General features: G+C 37.5%; 1 protein-coding gene across 1 annotated transcript; it reads left to right on the forward strand.

The window, feature by feature from the left end:
* The first annotated feature begins 681 nt into the window (after positions 1-681).
* On the forward strand, positions 682-20,977 carry npdc1a (neural proliferation, differentiation and control, 1a). The gene is made up of 8 exons (XM_017410494.3): positions 682-1,004; positions 17,882-17,995; positions 18,236-18,445; positions 18,576-18,642; positions 19,305-19,395; positions 19,519-19,598; positions 19,746-19,845; positions 19,939-20,977. The coding sequence occupies exons 1-8, from the start codon at positions 896-898 to the stop codon at positions 20,008-20,010; spliced, it is 843 nt and encodes a 280-aa protein (XP_017265983.1). The 5' UTR covers positions 682-895; the 3' UTR covers positions 20,011-20,977.
* Positions 20,978-22,159: the final 1,182 nt, after the last annotated feature.

Here is a 22,159-nt window from a genome sequence, read left to right on the forward strand (position 1 = left end):
CAATGGAAGGGTTAGCTATATTCATAAAATACGCAAATTTTAGTCATCACGGAATGTTGTTGCTGGTCATTTTATTATATGTCAATGCTTGACACATGTTCTCCCACAATATTCTATCAGTAGTTTCAGTCTTCATTGCAACATTTTTCTGCTTTGCTTTGAATGCCTCATAAGGTGCAAAAATTGACCTACTTTTGATTTGCTTATTTTAGGTGACCTTAATGGCTTTACCTTAATGACTGAGCTTCTGTGGAAACACATTTCTACAAATCCTGGAAGTCATATTTTTGAGGTACTATTTAAAAATTGACTGCATCTCATTTCTAATAAACACTATCTCAAAATTGTGACTTAGCATCTCATAATTATCAGATAGTATCTAATTTTTTATGAAATATAAGTAATAATTACAAGATTCAAAGCCATAATAATCATGAGTTGCTTAGTCATATTTTTAAAATGTAAATTCATACTTTTGAGATACTGTCCTGTAAAAGTTTCGAGGTTTAAAATGAACGAAAAGAAGCACTAAACAGACACCTTTAAGTGTCTGTATAATTGGGGCAATAAAAACAAACGGGTTAATTTATTTTCCTGTACGTTGATGAGTTTTCCGAGGAAGCCCTGAAGGCAGCATATGAAACACCCCCCACCCCCCTCCTCCTCCTCCTCGAGCGCCACTATCTTTAGCTCTGTCACGGATTTACTCTGCGCAGTGAGCCGACGGGCAAACCGGTGCTCCGCTTGCAGGTGTTTGTATATAGGGCTGCCTCATTCTACAAAACAAAACAACAACAACAACAAAAAAAGAAATACTAAAACACTAAAGTGATGGGGGAATGACAACAACAACCGCCCTCGTCTTCGGCTCTCCCCTCAACGAGAAGAGCCCAGGATGCTGCCGCTCTCCGGTCCGCGGTGCGGACACCAGCGGCGGGCCTCGGTGCTGCTGCTGCTCGCCGCCGTGCTTCTGTGCGCCGTCCGTGTCACCGCTAGTCTCCCAGGTAAACTCACAAACACGGGACAATCCAGCCGAGCGGGCTAAGTCGCCCTCAAAATCGTTAGCGCGTTTAAAAACAAAAATAACAACAAAAAAGGATTTAAAACTTGTGAATCTCGTCGTAGTTTACCGTTAGTGGGTAAAGGAGCTCGTGACATTAAGCTTTCTTTAAGCAGGCCTTTTCAGCGGTTTTAATGTTTTCATTTTTTGTGTTTTTATCGCTCATTGTGTCAGTTTTCTTGCTTACCACACTGCTGACTTATCCCGAGTTTAAATCTCTGTTTTGGACAACAAGTGCATCTAAGTTTGGTTAAAAAAAAAAAAAAAATCCTTCTTTATCAATCCACTTAATCTGTTTCCTTGTGAGCTTCTGTTTATGTTACACACATCTGACCTAAATGCTAAGGATCAGGTGTAATCTATAACTAGATTAATCTTCTTAAAAAAGCCATATGAAATAGAGACAACAGTCTAGTTTAGAAATAAATGCTGCTTGTTTAATCTAAGCATTAAATGCAAGGTAATGAATCTTAACAAATATGAGAAAACTTGGAAATTAGCTGAGTTTTTGTGCATGTTTACAACTATAATTGTAATTAGATAAACCTTATAGACATGCCAAATTATTTATACAGCTGAATAGTTTATGGGGATTTATTCCCAATCTTTGTGATGATTTCATTTCATTATTAAATGTAAAGGAGATAATCTTGTCTTTTATAAAAAAAAAAAGTAAAAATCATGAGAGAACCAACAGCTGGCTTGTCACATTTAATCTTTAGCCTTTATCTCACACACACACACACACACACACACACACACACACACACACATATCCTTGGCATTTGCGCTGAACATTTAGTGACACGCAGGTTTGTGTGAATTTATGCTCATGAATATATATATTTCTTTCTGACAGCCACACATCCAGTTGCAGTGATCGCTCAGTTGAATCTCTCAGCTCAGAAAACCGTGAATGTAAAACGAAGCGTGGTTCCATTTCGCTGAAGTGCACCAAAAATGAAAGAAAAAGGCAGTGATACTGATTTTTTAAAAATTTTTATTATTCCACATAGGGCAAATTTGAAGTAACTTGTCATATCTGATGTCTCTACGTGTCGCAACTCTTTCACCACAGATGTGTTGGTGATGTGACGGTTTTCCCTGAAAGTCTTAGTTGGTGATTGAAAGCGAAACGATTTCTCACTTTTAAAACAAGAAAAGTGACTCAAAGGAAGTTATTCGCAATATTAAAATAGGCTTGAGGTGACCGTGTTTGAGCGAAATATCTCATGAATCGCCGAATGAAACTCAGAAAGCAATCACTGTACATCTACAACTGATTACCTGTTGGAGCCACATCAATACAAGATGGCCGCTACAGCTAAGCAACCTTAGCAAACACCAAAATGGCGATAGCTCGGGCAGTTTTATGACTATTGAGCTCAAAAACGAATCTGGTGCTGAGAGCCATTCCAAAACATACTATGAGCTATGACTTATAATCTTTGTTTAAAACTTTATCATGAAACAAACAGCTTGTAATTGTTGGCAACAAAACACAACTCTGCTGATTTTGCTCATTCATTACAAATTATGCGTTAGACTTTTGGTAAAGAATAACAATGATTTATGATGATAAATTTAGTGGTAATTTTTGTATCATAGATGATACACATGTACAAAAAAATTAACTTAAAAAATCATTGAAAAATTGCATATTTTGACAGCTATTATGGCTTTAAGCTGATTAATGAGAAAAATCACAAACGCATGTACAGGAAAACCTTCCGACTTCCATCCAATCATCTTCCAGCATGTCTGGGGACTTGCAGACAAAGACTGTGAGATTACAGGGCTTCGTGAAAACGATTCGTCTCTGTGCGCACGTTCAGAGCAGAATATGTCGGCACTTGTCAGCAGCCAAGAGGCTTTGGTTTGTTTTCAACATGGCAGCTGTTACGGTCGAACACAACTTGTTCATAGAAGCGTGTGGCAGGGTGTCATGTCGGCTATTGTTCGTGTGTGGTTGTGTTAAAATCACTTCTAAAATTCTCCTAATCCAGTGTGAGATACATAATTTTATACATGCAGCTCCAAAGGGATGCTACTGCAGTCCCATAGGATCAACCTCACAATACTTCCTTGGTAAAACACACTTTAATATAGAGCAGGTGTTTATAGAGCACACCCACATTCAGTATAAGAGATAGTAAGAGTTCAGAGGGATTTTAGATGCACTGTGTAAAAATAATTAGGTGGTTAATTCAGGAAAAACAAACTTATCACCATGCGTAAATATGCCAGCAAGCTCTCACTGAACACCGAGTTCTCACCATGGAAGTTATCCAGAATCTCCATTTAAGCAATTGATTTCACAAACTGTGCCAACCGTGCCAGCCAAGCCACTCATTAATTAAACGTGCAGGGTTTGTTGTATGCTGCAGCCGAGATTGTGACTAACTTTCATTAAAAAAAAAATCTATTTCATCTGCATGTTTTCGATGCTTTAATTTTAGCAGCTCGTTTTGAAAAGCGTCTTCACACAGTTTGTTTGTTGTTGTGCTGCCACGTTTCTCATTTGCTGGGATTATTACTCAGTGAGCCCTCTGCCCCGTGGCCTTTTCCTCTGTCAGGATTAAGCTTTAATAATGACTCGGTTCTTCATTGTCGCACTCTGGCTTCCCCTTCTCACACACACACACACCGCTGGCCTTTGTGTGTTTTAGTCACCTTTAATAGTCTGCAGCAAAAGTTATTTGTGTTGTAGTGGAGGGAAAGGTCAGGTTGGATGACGCACACTTGCTGCCAGGGGGCATGAAAACCATTTTGGACTTTTTGAATAACTTACTTTTTAAATGCAGCTAAATGCATGATTTTTCCATAAGCTTTAAAAATAAACAAGTGTCTTTTTCTTTAGAGTCACGTTGAAGATTTTGTGAACTGCTCTGTTAATCCAGACCTGTTTGTATTAAAATCGCCCCTAAAGAACTTCAGGAAACATCAGCTAAAAATGGGTCTGGAGCCTCGAAGGATTTCTGTCCAAAACAGTCCAGAGAGACTGACGATGTGAAGCTAAAAAAGGGCTTTTTGCAACTTAAAACTACACAAATGTTCATTTTTAATTATATACATAATTATGTACACGTTCACTTGGATACCTCCTGTTTTTTAACTTAATTTTTCGTAATCCATTGTAGTGCTGGGCGATATGGAAAAAATTCTATATCACGATATGGATAATTTTATATCACGATAACGATATATATCACAATATACACCAGTTACGTACGTTGTCAGTTATTCTCTGAAAAATATGAAAAAAATAATATAATTTCTTACCTTTTTCAAGCTTTATTTCTAAGTGACATTTAACTGAACTTTCACAAATGAGATCCGCTGCATTTTAGTGCAGCAATATATATGTGCCTGTTACGACGTAACAGTATCAAATGACAACAGACTCCGTTATCTTCGGCCGGCTATAGTTTCACTTTTCGCAACTTTCCCCTGCTCTTTTACAACTTGTTTGACCTTGCACTTTTTGGATTGTTAAATATTCTTTTTCGTGGTTCTTCTTTAAGTGATAGAAGAGGTTTGTTGTGTTGGCGTCAGATGATAAAACAGTCTCATAGCAGAGTTAGCATTAGCAGAGTTAGCATATTACCTTTTTCTGCTCCGTGTCGGACTTCTTGAACCAAATCACAGACGTCCCCCCTCGTTTTGGTAAAACTCTTTCTTCTTGGGCTGCGTGCTAGCTTTCTCTACTTGTTGCGACCCCGAGTTTGATACTTCATGCGTCTCCATCTTTCAGTACTTATGGTGTGCCGCCGGGCCGCACAGAAAGCCGCTGCCGTAAAGCAGCGTCATGTCCCAAAACGGAGGTTCTTCGCAAAATAGTTATTTTTTCTTCTTATTTATCACTTATATAAACTGAATGTATGCAAAGTGACAACACTAATACATTCGTCGTAGCCTATGTTATGAAATATTTACATGAATCATTGATACAATTATGATAGAAACGACAGAAACTATAGAGACGATAGAAGAAAATATATCACGATAGACACTTTTCTATCGTCCCCACGATATGTATCGTTATATCGCCCAACACTAATCTATTGTGTGCAGATTCTGCCTTTTCAGAAGGTATTTTAGAAAGAGACACCAGGTTCCTCATTCTAGTTTCAAAATAGCTCTATTATGCAGTATTTGTGGTCTTTGGTTTGACATAACCAGCATTTCCCTCCATCGATTTAAAGATTATAACAGTGGTTTCCCATTTTGGTACTTAAATTACATAAAAGCCAAAACCGGAAGCCTTTTGTGAATTACATTGATTTGCGTGCTTGTGTTTGTGGTTTTTAAATGGAAAGGATTTTTCCTATTCTTCTTCAGATATTGGCGTTTTAATTTGAAATTGTACCGTCAGCAACTAGGCCGTTCCAGGAAATGAGAGAGTCGTTTTAATCAAACCAGAGGTTTTGTATCGATACCATCTTGCAACGAAAAAACGCTTTGTTTCTGTGTCAGCAGATTTCAGTGCACCAGTTTGCGTGCCACATCCTTACCGAGAATGTGGGCAACTGGTTTACCTCATTTTGAGAAAAATAAAGGGAGACAGCCGTGTTCGAATCAGGACTGGAGTTTTTCACCCAGCAGTGCTTTGTATAGTAAGGTTAAAACCATGTCTAATTAAACTGTGGGTTACACTTTTCTATCTAATATACATTTTGCAGCACTCAAAAACTGAATCAGACAAAAAAAAGCAGAACAAACAGTAACACAAACTATTTTCTAAATATGATTACTGTTCCTGTCAGATTCAAACAAACATGATGACTATGAAAAAAGAACATCCAACAGAGTTTGAGCTTTTGTTTCCCTTGTTGTTTTTTTGCCCATTGTTGTATAGATCCTGCTTGTTTGCTGTCAAGTAGTCTGATCTGCTTCATTCTGTTGATAACGACATATTTATTGTCCACTGTGTAATGAGTCAGAAGTTACTGGAACATTAAAAAAAAATAAACAGTGAGCGATAAAACAGGAATCTAGTTTCTCCTCATTTTCTCGCAAGCTCACATTCCATTACGCTAGAAAGAAATCTTTTGTTAAAAAATTTACTTCCTTTTCATTTTTACTTTACAGTCGTCATTGTGTTTCCTGCCTCTGCCTTTCTATCCACTCCGGTGTGGGTTTTTTTTTTTTTTCTGTCTACAAGCTTTCTCATGTGTGCTTTAACAGGTGCAAAGTCACGCACTACTTTCCACCGAGCCTGAACATGAAGGAGCTCGTTGCATCAGATTGTGGTGGGAAACAAGCGCCTATCCCGCACTTGTATCCAGTTTCCAGAAGTTGTTTCGGTTGGTTTCTCAAAAAAAAAAAAAGTCAGAAAGTCCCAAAACTAAAGAAAGCAAAAGCCCGAACTGACTGCATTTTCCATTTTGTTGACTGAGCAATTATCTTTGTGAGAATAAAGTTGACACGGAAACGTTTAGTTTAATTTATCGGTGTGTCTCAGCTGGTTCGACTGCACAAAGTTAAGGATCAAGGAATTCATCCGGGCTGCACAAGATGTGTAAATATTTGTCACGTAGGCCTAATTCTTTGCTCCTGTAACTTCCAGCTTATCTTATTAAACGATTGCAGTTATTTTGTTAAATGGCTGAAATACTTGGTGTTTTTGATATGTTTCAGTATCGTTACATATACTGAAACTGTATTATATTATTATTATTTTACCTTTTTAAAATCACACTAGTCTGGACAAAATATCAGAATGCAGTGAAGTATGGTTATGAAAACATTCTGTTTTCTAATCAAAATACTAAGGAGACAAATTATTTTCCTGGCTACTTTGTTAAAATAAAAAACTGCATCACACAAAGTAACAAAAGCTCTAAAACACTCATTTAACATGCAAATACATGTTAATTGGCACCTTTCTTATAAGTGTTTTGCAAACAGAAATAAGGTAAGAATGTGAGTTAAAACAAATCTTATCAGAAAGTGAGTATAAAGTGCAACCACAAATGTATTTATGCCTTTGTCATATTAATGAACCTCACATTGGATTTTTTTTTTAAACTCATACAGCAGGAGTGACACCTGAGCATAACACAAGAACAGATAAAGCAAGCATTAGTGTTTGAAAGAAATGCTGAACAGTGGTTAGCATCAAATATACCATGAGATTTCTTGTAGCCTGTGTAATACCATTCAATACAAACATGAGATTTACATAAACGGAACAAATTAAATTTGAATGACTAAACATAATCTCAGATTTGCTGTTGAGTTCGAGGAAACATCAGAGACAAACGATTAGATCCGTTGGATTAGGGTGCTGGGAGCACCGAATTTGGATAATGGAAAGAACTGAACAAGACGCAGCATGGATACAAACAAAAAATAGAAGTGGGCCAAAAACAGGCTCTTGAGGTACCCCACAACTTAATGTAGGGATTGAGGAGATATATTTAGAGTGACAAAAAAGGTTCAGGTCTCTACAACAAAACCTATCGTCTGACCCAGGATTATTTCTAACATGGCGAACTCTGTGATAAACATTATCAAATTAATTCTATCAAAACCGTAAATATTTATAAAATATACTTTAGAACAAGTAATAAAGAGCAACAATCATATCTAAAATGGTTAAATTCACAATTTTATGAATTGCGTAACAATATCTTTGATCATAATATATATATGATAACTCTTGGTTACACAAGATGTGAGTATTTATTTATTTTAGTACCTCATGTGCTAGTTAAAAAAAAAATCACCTATTTGTTTTTTGTAATATGAGAATTAGGTGTGGTGGATAATTAGGAGCACAGAAACACAGAAAGCTTGTACCTAACTGCTAAAGCTCTCGCACACTGTTCAAGTGGAAACATTGTTATATCAAGTGAAGGACACTAAACGGAGCTCTTTAATGTTTCCACTTGATTCGGAGTGTTTGGCCTACTTCCTGTCTATCTGCGAGTCAGGAAATGTACACAATGGGAGTGGAAGACCCTTCATGCCAACCAGTTTCCTCCCTCTCCTAAATCTTTCTCCCACATCCACAGACGCATGCACACACGAGGAGAAACTGGGTGACATTTGTTCCGTTGCGTTTGTAAAAACAGCTTGAAGGGGCACAGGTGGCAACACCAAACGGCCCATGCTTGTTGTATGCATGTGTTGGTCCGAGAGTGTGGGTGTTTTAGCGGGCTGCGCGAAAACGTTCAACTCCCGTTTCTTACTGGCGACGCTTCTGCTGATCGCACAACCTGGCACCAGCAGCAGCAGATGGCTAGTAAAGTCATTTTTCTCTTCTTCCAAGGACTAATTTCTGAGTCCCTGAGTTGCATAATTTGTTCTCAGTCCTGCTCTGACTTAGCAAAGACCAGATGTCCTGATGTGCCGTAGGATTTATTTTATATTCTGTCACTTGTTTTGGCTTTTACTCTTATTTATTTATTTTTTTTAAATCATCTCTAGAAACAATCCATTGTGGGAGGCCTGACCTGACCCATCCCTTCAGATGATCTAGCATTAACTTATTCATTATTTGCTAAACCGGAAACTAGATTTATTGAAGTTTAAAAAGCTTGTCCCCCACATTTGTTGCTGGCAGCTACAGTATATCTCAGATATTGATTCACATATTTCTTTCAAACTGAAGTGCTTGAGGTCTCAGTGTTCTAGAGAAGAACTGCTCCTGCCGTCCTCTGTTTGCTGTTTGTTCTCCCTGTTGCCAGCCTCACACATTCTTAATTATAGCTAAGCACACAGTTGGGTTTGTGCATCGGTTTTTGTTTGTACATGGAGCATGATTATCTGCGTTCATCTGTGTGCAGTAAGTTTCACCACTGTCACTTCCCACATGAAAAACTCATAGATGTGAAGATAACCAAACTGGTTAGAAACCAGTTGAATGTAAAAGTTTTAGATTTTCCTTTTTTGTGTGTGGGAACAGAAATGGAGTAATAATACAGGATGTTCAAGGTGTTTGTTTGCCCGCATGTTAGCTTTTCTGATTAGGCCGGGTTATTTGCCTTTTTAAGTAAAACAATTATGAAATCGTTCACAGTCTACCAAAGTTGTTACACTCATTACTTTCTGTCACCAACCGTTTTGACAGAAACGGAAGCCAAAGCAAATGTCTCAGATTACACATCTGCCCCTCGCTCTCTGAAGCAGACCTCTCCCTGACATTAGAGAACATATATGTTTATCCATATCTGCTGACTGTGTGTAAACCTTTTGGTATTGCTTTGCTGTATGAAGTGCTCAGACACTTGTGATGTTTTAAAGTTTGAGATTTTCTCCGAAGCTGAATATGCAGTGGTTTTGTCCTTGAAGCAGCAGGAGTAAACAACTTCTTTGTGAATTTGCTGCAGAAATGTAGAAGTGTAATAGCTCTCTCTCATATCGTGGGAAAAATTGCTCATGTTGTAATGTTGCACAGCTCTGGGTCGTGGCAGCCAGGCCTACCATGTTCACAAACTCTGCGAGTCCCTTTTTGTGTTGTCCTAAATAAACTGTGATCTTTGTGATCTTTGGCTGAAACGGCCTCCAAGAAAAGGGAACAGGATTAGAGTCTGGAGCCCTTTTTCACAGAACAACATTTAAGCTGGATCTGATATGCTTTTCATTCTGCACCACGATCATCTGTGACGTACAGCACTGCCCTTAACAGCAGCACTGTTGTCACTTTGTTTATTCTGCAACTTGTATGTGAGCAGAAAGAGGAGCGACACTCAGCCAACTCTGTTTGTTCTGTGTGGAGCACCAAAGAAGAGCTTTTGCAGCCTCACTGCCTGAAATAACCAAGTTGGACAAACCTAGGCCTGTTTTAACATAGGTTTAACATTTAATTTTACATCTTAATTCAATCTGAGATCCTGCTGCTTACGTCTAACACCTTCTAAAGTCTAATATTTGACCCCTAACTCATTATTTCGAAGATGCCTTTGAGACAAGCATCTTAAACAGTACTTTAAAATTACCTGAGGCTTATCTGAAAACTTAGGCTAAATTGTTTGCCATGTATATATAAATACGTGAAACATTTGTGACCCACGCTTGCAAAATGAGTCACATTGATCAGTTTTTCAATACTGAGTTATTATTTTCAAATAGTCCAACTCAAAAGCTTCAGAATGATTTGTTGTTTGTTGAAATTTGGCGATTTGTCCCCTGTCAACAAGCTAGTTCTGTTTACAAGAGTGCAGGTTTAAAATCTTGATTTTTTTTATTGGTCTGGAGGGATGTCACTGTGAATTCCAGCCACATAATTAAAAAGGGAATTCCCCCATTTTCACAATGATGCCAAACATTATACGTAGGGATTTCCCAGCACAACAGCAGCTGGCAGAGAAAACTGTTCAATTTAAAGGAAATTTAAAGAATTATTTCTGAAGACATACCTGTTAGAAAACTGTGATTTAAGAAAGATTAGGAATTTTATATGCTATTTTAGTTACTGGAATCACTAGATGTTGTTTTTGTTGACTCGTTTTTACACAGAAATCAATATTTTCATGTTGTTTGTTTCTCACTGCAGCCTGTGTTCATTCAGACGTATTTTCCCAGCATGAGTCACATTTGATGATGCCACAACTTCAAAACATGATTTGTCATTTTTATTACAGTACAAAATGTATAATACCAAAGTAAAATAATCTTTGGACATCAAAAAGCTAAGAAATTCAGATAAACCTGTGGTCTAAATGCACTGTGATGTAAATTTAATTTGGATCTCTGGATGGATTTAATTAAATGTGTGTTTCTGTAAAACGCAATGCTCCAGTCAAATGAAAATTACATTTTCTCCTCTGTCCTTATACGTGTCACCTCATGTCTTTTATGCCAGCACGAACACCCTGCTGTGCTGTTAACCTTTTGATTTGATGTATTTATCTTGGATTAAATTAAATTTTGCAGTTCATCTGATAATACACAAATATGATTTTGTTTGAAGTTAGAACTGATTAGAATTTCTTTAGACAAAATTGTTTATTTCTTCGTACACAAGCCTGATTCCCATTTTTAGCCACCAATAGATTTGGATACAAAACAAAAACTGTTTGCGCCACAACTAAACATAAAAAAAGGTCACTTTCATACTATTTAGATTAAATAAACAGTTTTGTCTTGTGTTCAAATCAGCCTCTTTTATTATTATTTTTTTCATCATTTCAGGTTTAATTTAATATCTTTAAGAAGTTGTGAGATATGCACTTTAGTTTACTAATGCATTTTGTGTGCACGTGTATCATTCATGTACTGTTAGTGTCCAAAAACTAGATTGAGCAGAAGTACATAAACATTTATGTATTCATGTAGTTTTTAGTAATGAAAAAGTAAAAGAACTGAGTTTAAATTGCACCTTTTCTCACAAGATTAGGTCCTAGAAAGCAGTTCAATAAGTATTTTCTATTTATATATTTAAACACTTATGGGTTTATTTTTATTATTCTAAATTTACTCTCTATATTTGTCATTTTCCTCCTCAGTCACAGTATTCTGAGGGTCATGTTGGGTTCAGTGTTTTACACAGGGACACTTGTCCAGTTTAAGACTCAAACCATTGATCTCTGATTAAAATACAAGCAATCCAACATTAAACCACAACCTTTCTGTACTATTTTAGGTATTTTGAAGGGGTTTTTATACGTTTATTGATTTGTTTTTGTAAATTTGAGCTCATAAGTGCAGCTGATATTGAATATCTTGATTATTTTTTTTTTTAAAATCAGTATTTTGTTTTGTTTTTATTGCATCGCTCCAGTTGTAGATTTGTCTCTTCACCCCCCTTGTGGATCTCACGCTCTCTTTTTAGAGCAGTCTGAGCTTATTCTTTTTTTAATCCAGCTCTGGCCCTGCTGTGTTTGCAACACACCCCACCGTGCGTCGCCCACGCACTGGCAGCTTTAATCACTGAGATGGCATTGTTTTTTTTTTCTCTCTCTCTTTTGCCCTTCATCTCCATCCATGAATCTAATATCACTCAATAAAAGAGACAAGTTGTGAAAATAAATCTTTTTTTTTTTTTTTTGTCTGATTTCCACAGCCTTGCACTGCTGGCAGCATACATAAGGCACTGAAGAGAGAAAATAAAATGCAGCTGTATGAAAATGTGCATGCTTCAAACTGCATATTCATAACAACTGGTGGGCGCATGGTAAATCTCTGCAGGATTAGTAGATTGGATGGGTTTGCAGCAGTAGAGGATTCGGCTCAAAGTCGGCTCATATAATTGGCAAAAGCACCAGAGAGAGAACTAAACTTGAGAAGAAAATGAGTGTCTGGATGTACAGGAGATGAAGGTATCATCATACAAAAAGAGAGAGGGTTTAACAGTAAACTCCTGTTAGTCAGTTGTAGTATTTCGGTGTTATGATGATGCCGTGTCCTCGTGTGGCGTTCTGTTACATCGTGCAGGCATTTAAGCTGCATTGAGTGGTTACATAAACCCACTAGAGACCACGGAACACACTGATCCACGCGAGAGAGTGACTCCTATTTTCACACTCGCCACACAAAGATGCACAAAATGTTAATCTGAGTAGATGAAATTGTGACGCTTCCCTCCAGTTATTTAGAAACGTACAGAATATTTACCGTCAGAGGCAACAACGTCAGTCTGTGCCACTTTAGAGCCAATGTAACCCTTACTGTGTTCACAGGACCGAACAACTGAGCTACTACACAATCAACAAGCTACTTGATTGTGTTTATTGTGTGATAGAGCGCAACAAAAACTAAGATGAAAGCGCTGTGCAGGATGCTGCTGTCATCATGTTCATACAACACAACCCAGAACTGAAGCTGGTCTCACTGCTTCCTCGTCTTTGTTTCCCTTCATTTGATTAAAAAATCCTGGAAACAGCTTAAAGCTACAGTAGCTGCAGCTGTAAAACCTTTACCCCCCTCAGAGCCATCATTCACATTCATGATCCCATCTGCTTATAAACCACTGAAGTTTTAGAGCATTTTTCAAAAAGTACTGCAAAAACTAGTTTAGACTTGATTTAGAACTATTTTTTCCAAAATAGTATGACCTGAATTGTGAGATGGCCTGCAACGCTAAAATTTAATTTCCTTTTTATTTTGTCAGTTTTATTTCTGTAACTCTGGTTCAAAACATTAGAAATTAAATGACTGTCATTCCTTGACGGAATGCATATCGCCCATCGCTTTTCATCCTAGAGTTTTAGACAAAGATTATCTTACAGTTGTAGCCATTTTGGTCAAACCTTGAAAATAACGTTTTGCACAAAGTCATGCAATATCTCACAAGACCTTCCATGACCTGTTAGAGCTTGGAGTATGTGTTGTGAATGACTGTCAGCTACCACCACATACGGTTTTAGCTCAATGTCTGTTAATCTAACTGAGGTATAGATATTTTTGTGTAGGTTGAGGTTGACCAGCTTTGGTGACCATCTTGAATTTGACTCCAGAAGTTATTAAGTTGTAAATGCATACATCCTGCGATTACTTTGAGTTTCATTAAAATCTGTTCACTGGTTCATGAGATGTTTAGCTATTGCTACAAACACACACACAATAAATAAGTAAATTAATTAATTAATAAATTTCCTCCCCAAAAATGAATAAATATAATGATTGTGTTAAATGGTGTCTAATATTAAAGCGTCCTTCAGATTTCATCTGCAAAGACAGGAGGGGATTAAACGACTATAAGTAAATTGAATTTACTGATCTCTTCAGCTGTACTTTAGGTGCATTTACAACCCATAGAGTTGGTAATTTGCACATTTGACTGCTTGCTGATTTGTTCCCAGTAGTTCATTTGCCTGTAATGTCACAAGAATCTTAAGCACTGACAGGAAAATCTCTGGTTTTGTTTAAGAAATGAGTTATATATATTTGAGATATTCTCCTGGTGGTGGCTGAGTTTGCACAGTCAGTCGGGGAACAGGTAGAGCTTCCATGTTAAGTGTGACCTGCCTGTATTTGACATGGAGGCGTTCACTGCCATTTGTAAACACACAATATGCCGCAGAGCTTCGACGGGAAGCCCAAACAGACAGAGTGTGCATTCTTTATACGCAGTCGATATGTGTTCAAGGCAGGACGTTCTCTCACTGGGTTTCAGATGTTTTACATAGTTTCTTTAAATGGCCTCTCAGGCTTTATCTCTGGCATCTTTACATAAAACTAAATGGGATGTTGGTTTTATTCGCCCTCTTTTGTTCAGTCACTTGGTGATTGTAACACTCAACTTAGCAAATACCCTGCAGCGGTTCGGCAACACGATGGTTAAAAAGATCCACTAAATAATTTTATTTTTACTAACATTTACTGAGCCATAGTTTACATCCTTTCAAAGAGGGAATAAATGACAAACGGTGCCTTAAACTGCTTGAAATGAACAAAATCAATATGTGAGATGCTCCTATTTTTGAATGATTTATGTTTATAATTTGATATCATTTATAATTTCTGTTGTTCTGTATTTTTAAATTAATTTGCAGGACCTGTCAGACTTTTATCAGTTACACTTTTACTTTATTGATCGTAGCAGTTAAATGACGGTGTAATGTTCGAGTTTCATGTGAAACTGAAGCCAGAGGTTCTTTCAGTTTTTATCATAAATTAGAGCATTCAGGCAACAAATATCACAAATTTATATTTTTATTTATTTTAATAATAAAAATTGAATAATAAAATCAGTTGTATAGCAGAGTATTGTTTTTTATCATCTTGAACTCCAACTCAATATTCTAATTTGATCTAAAATGTAGATTTTTTAATTTTATTTTGTTGATTTTGCCAGTATATTTTTCCACAATCTCTTTATAGAGCTGGACATACTGAGTGGTTCATTGACATCTTTTGTTTAGATATATGTTTGTGGTAATGTAGGTAGATGTAGTTTATTTTCTGAAACAATGGGTGAAAGGCAGGTGGGTCTGTTTGCTGCTCAGGTTTCATGTCTTCATTCAAAGCTGTGCACTCGGCCCTGACTAACTTTATGGAGCAGGTGGGACTCTGACTCAGCGCCACAAATATGAAGTACATCATCCAACCAAGATGGGAATTTCATTAACAAGTGACAATTTAACTGAGCGCCACTCCCTCTTACTAAAACCAGACCACTTTATAAGGTAAATATAGGTTGCTGATTCAGTTATTTTAGTAGGATTTTCATTCAAACACTGTATTTATTTTAATACTCTAATCATTTTTATTTGATTTTACACCAACTAACATTCATTTCATTTTAAAATACTGGAAAATATCTGTTTTGTTGTCCTTTTTCTCCATTTATTGATTTAACCAGCAGGTGGCAGCTGAGCACAGTGATTTACTGATCAATAAAACACAGAGAGCCATGAGCTTTCTTCAGAAGTACATCTTATAACCTTTTAGTTGCAAATAAAAAAAAAAAGTGAAATCAGATTGAATAAATGTTTTATGCGTGTTATTTTTGTGTCTAAAGAGCAGTGTATTATTTGTTTATACATGCTTTGAAACTTGTTAAACATTTGGGTGGATGATTTATATTTGACATTAATAACATGTGATAGGGATGAGCTGGTACAACATGAACAGAAAAACAACATTGTTTAAGCCTTGTTTATTGAGCATAACCTATCACTGATTTAGCAGATGCTGCTAGTGTTTTGTGAAGTTTATGGAGGATTTTTGTTGTGTTTTTGGCACATTTAACATCATGGACTATTTTGTTACAATGTAATACATATTCTCCCTATTATATTATATTTTCACAATTCTAGGCAAGTAATTTGTAATTAAAATGCCATCCATTATTCTGACATGTGTATATATAAATTTGAGGAAGTAGAGGTGGGACGCAAGTGTGTGTTTTGTGGAAGGAAGAAACGTGAATGGTTTTTAAGTGGGAAAAGACAACAGTGCAAATGTTTGCTGCCCACAGCTCCTGTTGAGATGTTTAGTGTTTGTTTGTTGTACCCAGCTGCCCCCCCTCAGTGCTCTCAAGAGGTTATGGGTCATTATCAGGATGGTGACAAAATTCTCCTCTACAAGGAGATGTGTGTGTTCTTACTGAGTGTGTGACAATCTACACACTTGTTCAGCACTGTTAGACCCGCTTTGGCCCTCGACAGAACCGTACAAATCCTCTCTCCAGAGAAACTCGCGTTCTGTCTGTTCTCTCCGGTTCTTTTTTTAACGCCCCAACCTGCACCGCCGCACTTTTCTTAGCCAGCACACAGGCACAGTTGGTGCTCCCAACCACCTGCAAAGTACAGATGGCGCACCCCGCCTCCACAGACACCTGCTATGGAGTGCACTAAATGGCCATTAGTGGAGGGGAGTAAGACAAGGAAAAAAAGAGACAACACAAAGCAGCCAGTGAAAGTGCCGGTATGTCATATCATACACTTTAGCTCAGCCAGATGGACGGCCTTCTGGAGTGAAAGTGACACTGTAATCTGTAGCATAATGAAGAGGACACAAACAAGTCAGTAAATTAGATGGAGTTGGTGCTGCTACTTTTTATTTTTCAGTGCTTTTAACACAGATGTCATGTACATTTGTCTATGTGCTGGCTCTGGATATTAAATTGATTAGCTCATTTTCTGGCAGTGTCAGATAATTGGTGTTTTCATTCATTTTATTTATATATATCCTGAAGTACTCGTTCTGCTTTTTGCAGTTATAGTTTTACTTGTGATATATTGCGGGGAAACGTTACAGAGGGAAATAACTCTTTGATTACCTCAATTAACAGCGGGCTTTGGGATCTATTGTGAACGTAGCAGGAGAAGCCCGGTGAAGCCATGTTTGGCTGATTGGTCTTGCCCCCCTGCAGTGCTCCTTCCCCTGGCCACACACACACTGTCGGCCCTGGTCGCCCTGGAGCCCACGTCCGTCCTGCAGGAATGCGGCTCGCTGTCTGGCCTTAAGGGATGTTAACAACACTTTAGGATTGTCTGCCTTTTTTTTTCTTTCTTTTACCAGTTCCTCAAACAAACAACACTCTTGGGCACACTCCCTGTTGGACATTTCAGAGGCAATAGAGCCACATGTACATTCACGTACACACGCCTAAAACATATGCACGTGTCGTCTGATTTTCTGTTTTAGTTAAAGTCATAAAACGGGCCAAACTCAACTGTGTGGCCACACTTTCTACTCAAACTCGTCTTTATTTTTCTGGAGAATAATACTTGATTAGTCTGAAAAGAGGAGATTAGATGAAAAGAAATCCTTAATTAGTTCGATGATGAGTTAATTGTTCGAGTAAAATATCACTTAATCTAATTTGTCACTGATTAGGATTTGCTGCTTTTCAATGCTTAAGTGTTATTTAGTTTTCACTTCAGTTTTTTGATCAACAGAATCATTTTTAAAGTATTTGCTAATTATTATTGCTTCAAGGTGGTAATTTTTATGGGGAAAAAAAAATCTAAATTGGCTATGTCTGTTTAAAAATAATCAGATTGAGGACCCAAAACACTAGAAAAGCATGTGTAAAGTGTTATTTGCCAATTTCTGGTGAGATGTTACAGTAAGAGACGAAGCACGAGTGCAGAATGTTTTGAAGTTAAAACTGGGAGGAGATAAAGGTGAGGAGGCTGGATTTCCCCTGATGCTGGGAAATTGTTCTGTGACGTACTTTTCCACTCCCAACCTGAGCCGCCTAATGAGTAAAATGTTTTATACCCAGAGGGCCCAACACAAAATTAGTCATTTTTTTATTTGGTTTTTCCACTGATGACTTCAGGCACCCAAAGTTTTGTTCTTAAGTGCTGAAAAATTCAACAATTTTCATTATATGTCTTTAGAATCTTTTTTTGATTACTGAGTTACAATTGTTTTTATTAATTTGTTCCCATTGCTAACGTTTTGACTTTTGATCTTTAGGCAAAATGACGACCTTCACTGACCTGGATGAGGAAATAGATTTTCTCCATTCTGTCATAGAAAAACAGCAAGTTTCACAGATAAAAACAACAAAAAATCGACCAAAACAACCTGGTAAGAGATCTGCAACACAATCAAAAAGTTTAAACACGCCTGCCTATTTGTTTTCAACAAGCAGACTTTTGACTGTGTGTAGTTAAAAAACCACATCCCTCCCTGTCCTGATTAAGACAGTTTTCTCGCATTTTTAAATAAAAAGTCTGATTTTTTTTTTTTCAATCTCCTACATTTCTTCATCCATATATTTTGTTTTTTAGCTATAATATTTACTTTTTGTGTCCCTTTTTCCTGCAGATTCCAATTCCTTCCAATCTGATGACAAGACTTCCAGACAGAAATCACAGAACCAGAACAGACTCTCAGGTGAAGCCCTGCGTGGGACCACAGCAGCTCCGGGCGCTGCCCATCCTAACACATCGACCCCCCAGCCCTGGATCACTGGAGCTGATGACCGATCTGGTCCCATCGTTGTTCCAGACCCCAAAAACGACAGCATTATTATCAGTGAGTGCGATTTTAAAGGAATAAAGGACCTTTTGAAAGTTCCTACAAGAGGAGGCCTATTTTTATGTATTTTATGATTTAGCTGTTTACAGACTTTCTATTTTTTGTTTCTTTTTATTTTAATCTGCAGTCATGATCTCGCTGTGTGTCGTGGTGGGAACTGTCGCCATCATCTTGGCTACTGTTTGTTTTGTCAAGTAAGTACAAGGAGAAAAAATTAAGGGGAAAACAACATGTAGCAGGTTTGCTTTTATTGAAATTAGGGTAGTTTGTAAAATACTTTCAAAGCATATGGGGTCCACGTGATGTAAATGTTGTCATCGTAGTGTGTGGGATATGGAGTTAGTTTACTGTAAACACAACTAATGTATAAAACCTGCATACATTTGTTTTAATTTTGTTTAGACACAAGTAGTAGAATTTAAAAAAAAAAACTTCTTTCTTCTCACATTTTATTTACATCATTAAAATATGTTATTTACATCTAAAGTACATATTCAGATACAGGCTAAATAATGCCTAACTCACCAACTTTTAGTACACAAAAACCACAAAAAGAACTAGTAAAAACACAACATTTAGTTTATCTCACCTGTAGACGGTGCATTATCTGAACCTTTTTTGAAATGAATCCAACTGACTTGCAAGCAAAGCAGCAAAACAAGTAATTTAATTACATTTCAAAAAGAGTAGACTTGAGTTCAGTTTAAATAACTCATTTTGTATTTATTTTTATTTTGATCCACCTTTTTAAATGGGAAGAAAACTTAAAAAAAGTTCCTTTTAGCCTCATCTGATTGACTTTAAATGACATGGTGTTGGTATAACATGTGACTCGTGCTCACGTCGCCCCCTACAGGTTGCAGAAAGAATCACGTCTCGCTGAGAAGGTGGATTACCCTGCTTTCAAAGGGCCGAGTGCCCCCGCTGGCACACCTAATGGCACATCGGTAAGCACTGTGTTGTTTCCTTTTCAGGCTCACTCTGCAACGTGAAGAAGTCCAACTCTTTACTGCTCCCCTCAGGTTCAGTTTCTAACACCGTTCACACCTCCTTCTGTGTTTTTACCCCAGATGGGCGATAAGACTTTGGCTCAAAGTGCTCAGATGTATCACTATCAACATCAAAAGCAACAGATGCTCTCAATGGAGAAGTAAGAATATTTTTTTTCCTCTGTCTACACCCATTTACCGTTTTTATTTTTTTACGTCTTCAAGAAAAGTGCACATTTTCACCACATCCTCTTGATATTTTTACCTCGTTGCCTTGAGTTGACCTTTTTTTGTGTGTGTGTCTCCAGTCACAAACCCGAACAGAAAGTTGTTGACAGCGAGGTTACCTCAGACGAGGAGGAAGTGGGAGGAGGCTTCACGGTGTACGAGTGCCCCGGTCTTGCCCCGGTGGGTCGACTCGCTCACACCCGGACCACATGAATCATTTTTGGTGCGTGGTTTTGCTCAACTGATTATTTCTTCTCTGCCTTTCGTTCGCAGACCGGAGAGATGGAGGTGAAGAACCCTCTGTTCGATGACTCAACTCTAGATTGTCAGGGAAACCACAAGTGAATGCAGAATGCTTCAGAAATGCAGACACACACTTACATGGATATTTCTCGGGAAGAAGGGTTCTAATTTCTCTCTGCCTGCATGGAAATCGGGAATGATGTTATCAAATGATTGTTTAATTGTCCGCCTTTTAACTTATTTTTCCCCAGTACGGATTTTTAATGCAACAAACGTGTGAAGGGTTCCCTGTTAATTTATTTCTGTCACTGTTTCAGAGCGACTCTTGTCTTTTTAATTCTTTTTTTAATTTAAGTCCTGCTAGATATCTCTGGAGGTGTTTGTCCTGTTTAAATGTTTGATTTAGAGCTAGATTTTCCTCTTCTGTCTTTACTATAGGTCTTAGGTTTTCACAGCTACTTCCAAAGAATATCATACAGTAACGGATAACGTGTACCACACTGACACATTTACATATAAATACACAAAAACACAGTAGAAGCCCTCTCCTATTTTCTCATGTGGCTGAATCACATTTTCTAGGAACGATTTTATATCAGACCTCTACGATACCTCTGTAAAAACACAACACAATGTTTAGTCAATTGTTTCTGCTTGCAATGCTAATTTCTTTCCTTTTACAGGAGGCACATAAAGAGTTTATGATAATGCAGAATAGATATAATAATATAAAATGGAGTATGTACCAGTGTATGTTGCATGGTTTGATTGTATTGTGTTTGATTCTTCCTGCCTCCTGTGTGTTTGCATCTTGTTGATGCAGGAAATGTTTGCTGTAAAAGTGACCTCTGAGCACTTTGAATGAAATTGGACTCGAGCTATACCAGTGGATGTTTTGGTGGTAAATATTAAACTCTTGTATCGACCCTTTTTCCCCTCCCTTGGTCCCAGACTAACCCTGTGCTGCAAAATGTACATACAAAGAGTGATATTGTTCACTTTTTATAGATATTTGTACATGCAGACTAAAAAAATAGAATTAAAACTTTTTACCAGATATGGAACTAAAGACTGAGAATTATTTTTGTGGTTGTTGTACAATTTATTCAATAATTAGACTGCTTTTCCTTTTAATTTCCTTTTATAATAATCAATTATTGAGGCTATTGTTCATATATTATGAGTTGGTGTCTTAAAATGGTTGTTTTAAGTGTTTTATTTTAACATACTCCCTCTAAAATGAGCATCAGTGATGCTGATTTAATGATAAATACTCAAGAGTTGTAAAATAATCAACTTTACCTTCCATACCTACATATTTCCATTAGGTGAAACTATCATGAAGTCCTCAATTGCCACTTTTACCGTTCTTAAAGAGGTAATCTGCTGACTGCCACACAGTTGATTTATCATTTTCCTCTCACTCCTGATTGGTCGGTTTATAAAAAGTACTTAAGTTAACCAGAAACATAGCTGGGGTTTCTGCCATCTGGTTACACGGAGACCACCCTGCAGAAAGTGATTTATAGATTTTAGATATAACATAAAAAACTATATACCTCGACATGTTGTAACATATGCATCTTTATTGTGACACTTCTGTTTAACAACTTCAGTGGCAGATTTTCTATAGTGCAACAGAGCTAGACTACTAGTCAGGAAGTCATCCACTTCATCATCAAAAACCAAGCTGATATATAATTAGTTATATGAAATTACACAAATGTAAGTAAAATATGGTCCTATTAAGGCTACCACCTTAATGACCCAATCTGTCCAATGTGCAGATTTTATTTTGTTTGGTGTTTTGTAATGAGGTCAGTTTTTGGTTGCTTTCAGTGAAATGAACAAACCAGCCAGCACATTTTGTTCCGTTCTTTCTATCTCATCCTGTTTTTAACTTCTTTCTGCTCTGGTTTTTTGGTGATACTAGATCTTGCTCGACCATCGCATCACAGCTGACAACACCCAGGAAAGGACCTTTGTGTCTTTGTGTTTCCTTGTGAGGTTATATGTGTCTGTGAGTGTTCTGGGGAGGGGACGGGTCGGTCTCCTGTCCCCATTGAGCCACATGCCAAGGGCCATTTAAAGCCTTTGTGCTGGCGGACGCTAGAAGGAAAGCAGCCGCTGGCCCTCGGTTGAAAACCCGAGTGGGCGTCAGCGGGGGGTTATGTGAAGGTGGGTGTCAAAGGCAAGGATCGTTAGGAGGGGAAAATCAAAAAGCCATCAGACTTGTTTGTGGGGGACGACT

This window comes from Kryptolebias marmoratus, linkage group LG14 (assembly GCF_001649575.2).
Source record: "Kryptolebias marmoratus isolate JLee-2015 linkage group LG14, ASM164957v2, whole genome shotgun sequence".
Classification (NCBI taxonomy): domain Eukaryota; kingdom Metazoa; phylum Chordata; class Actinopteri; order Cyprinodontiformes; family Rivulidae; genus Kryptolebias; species Kryptolebias marmoratus.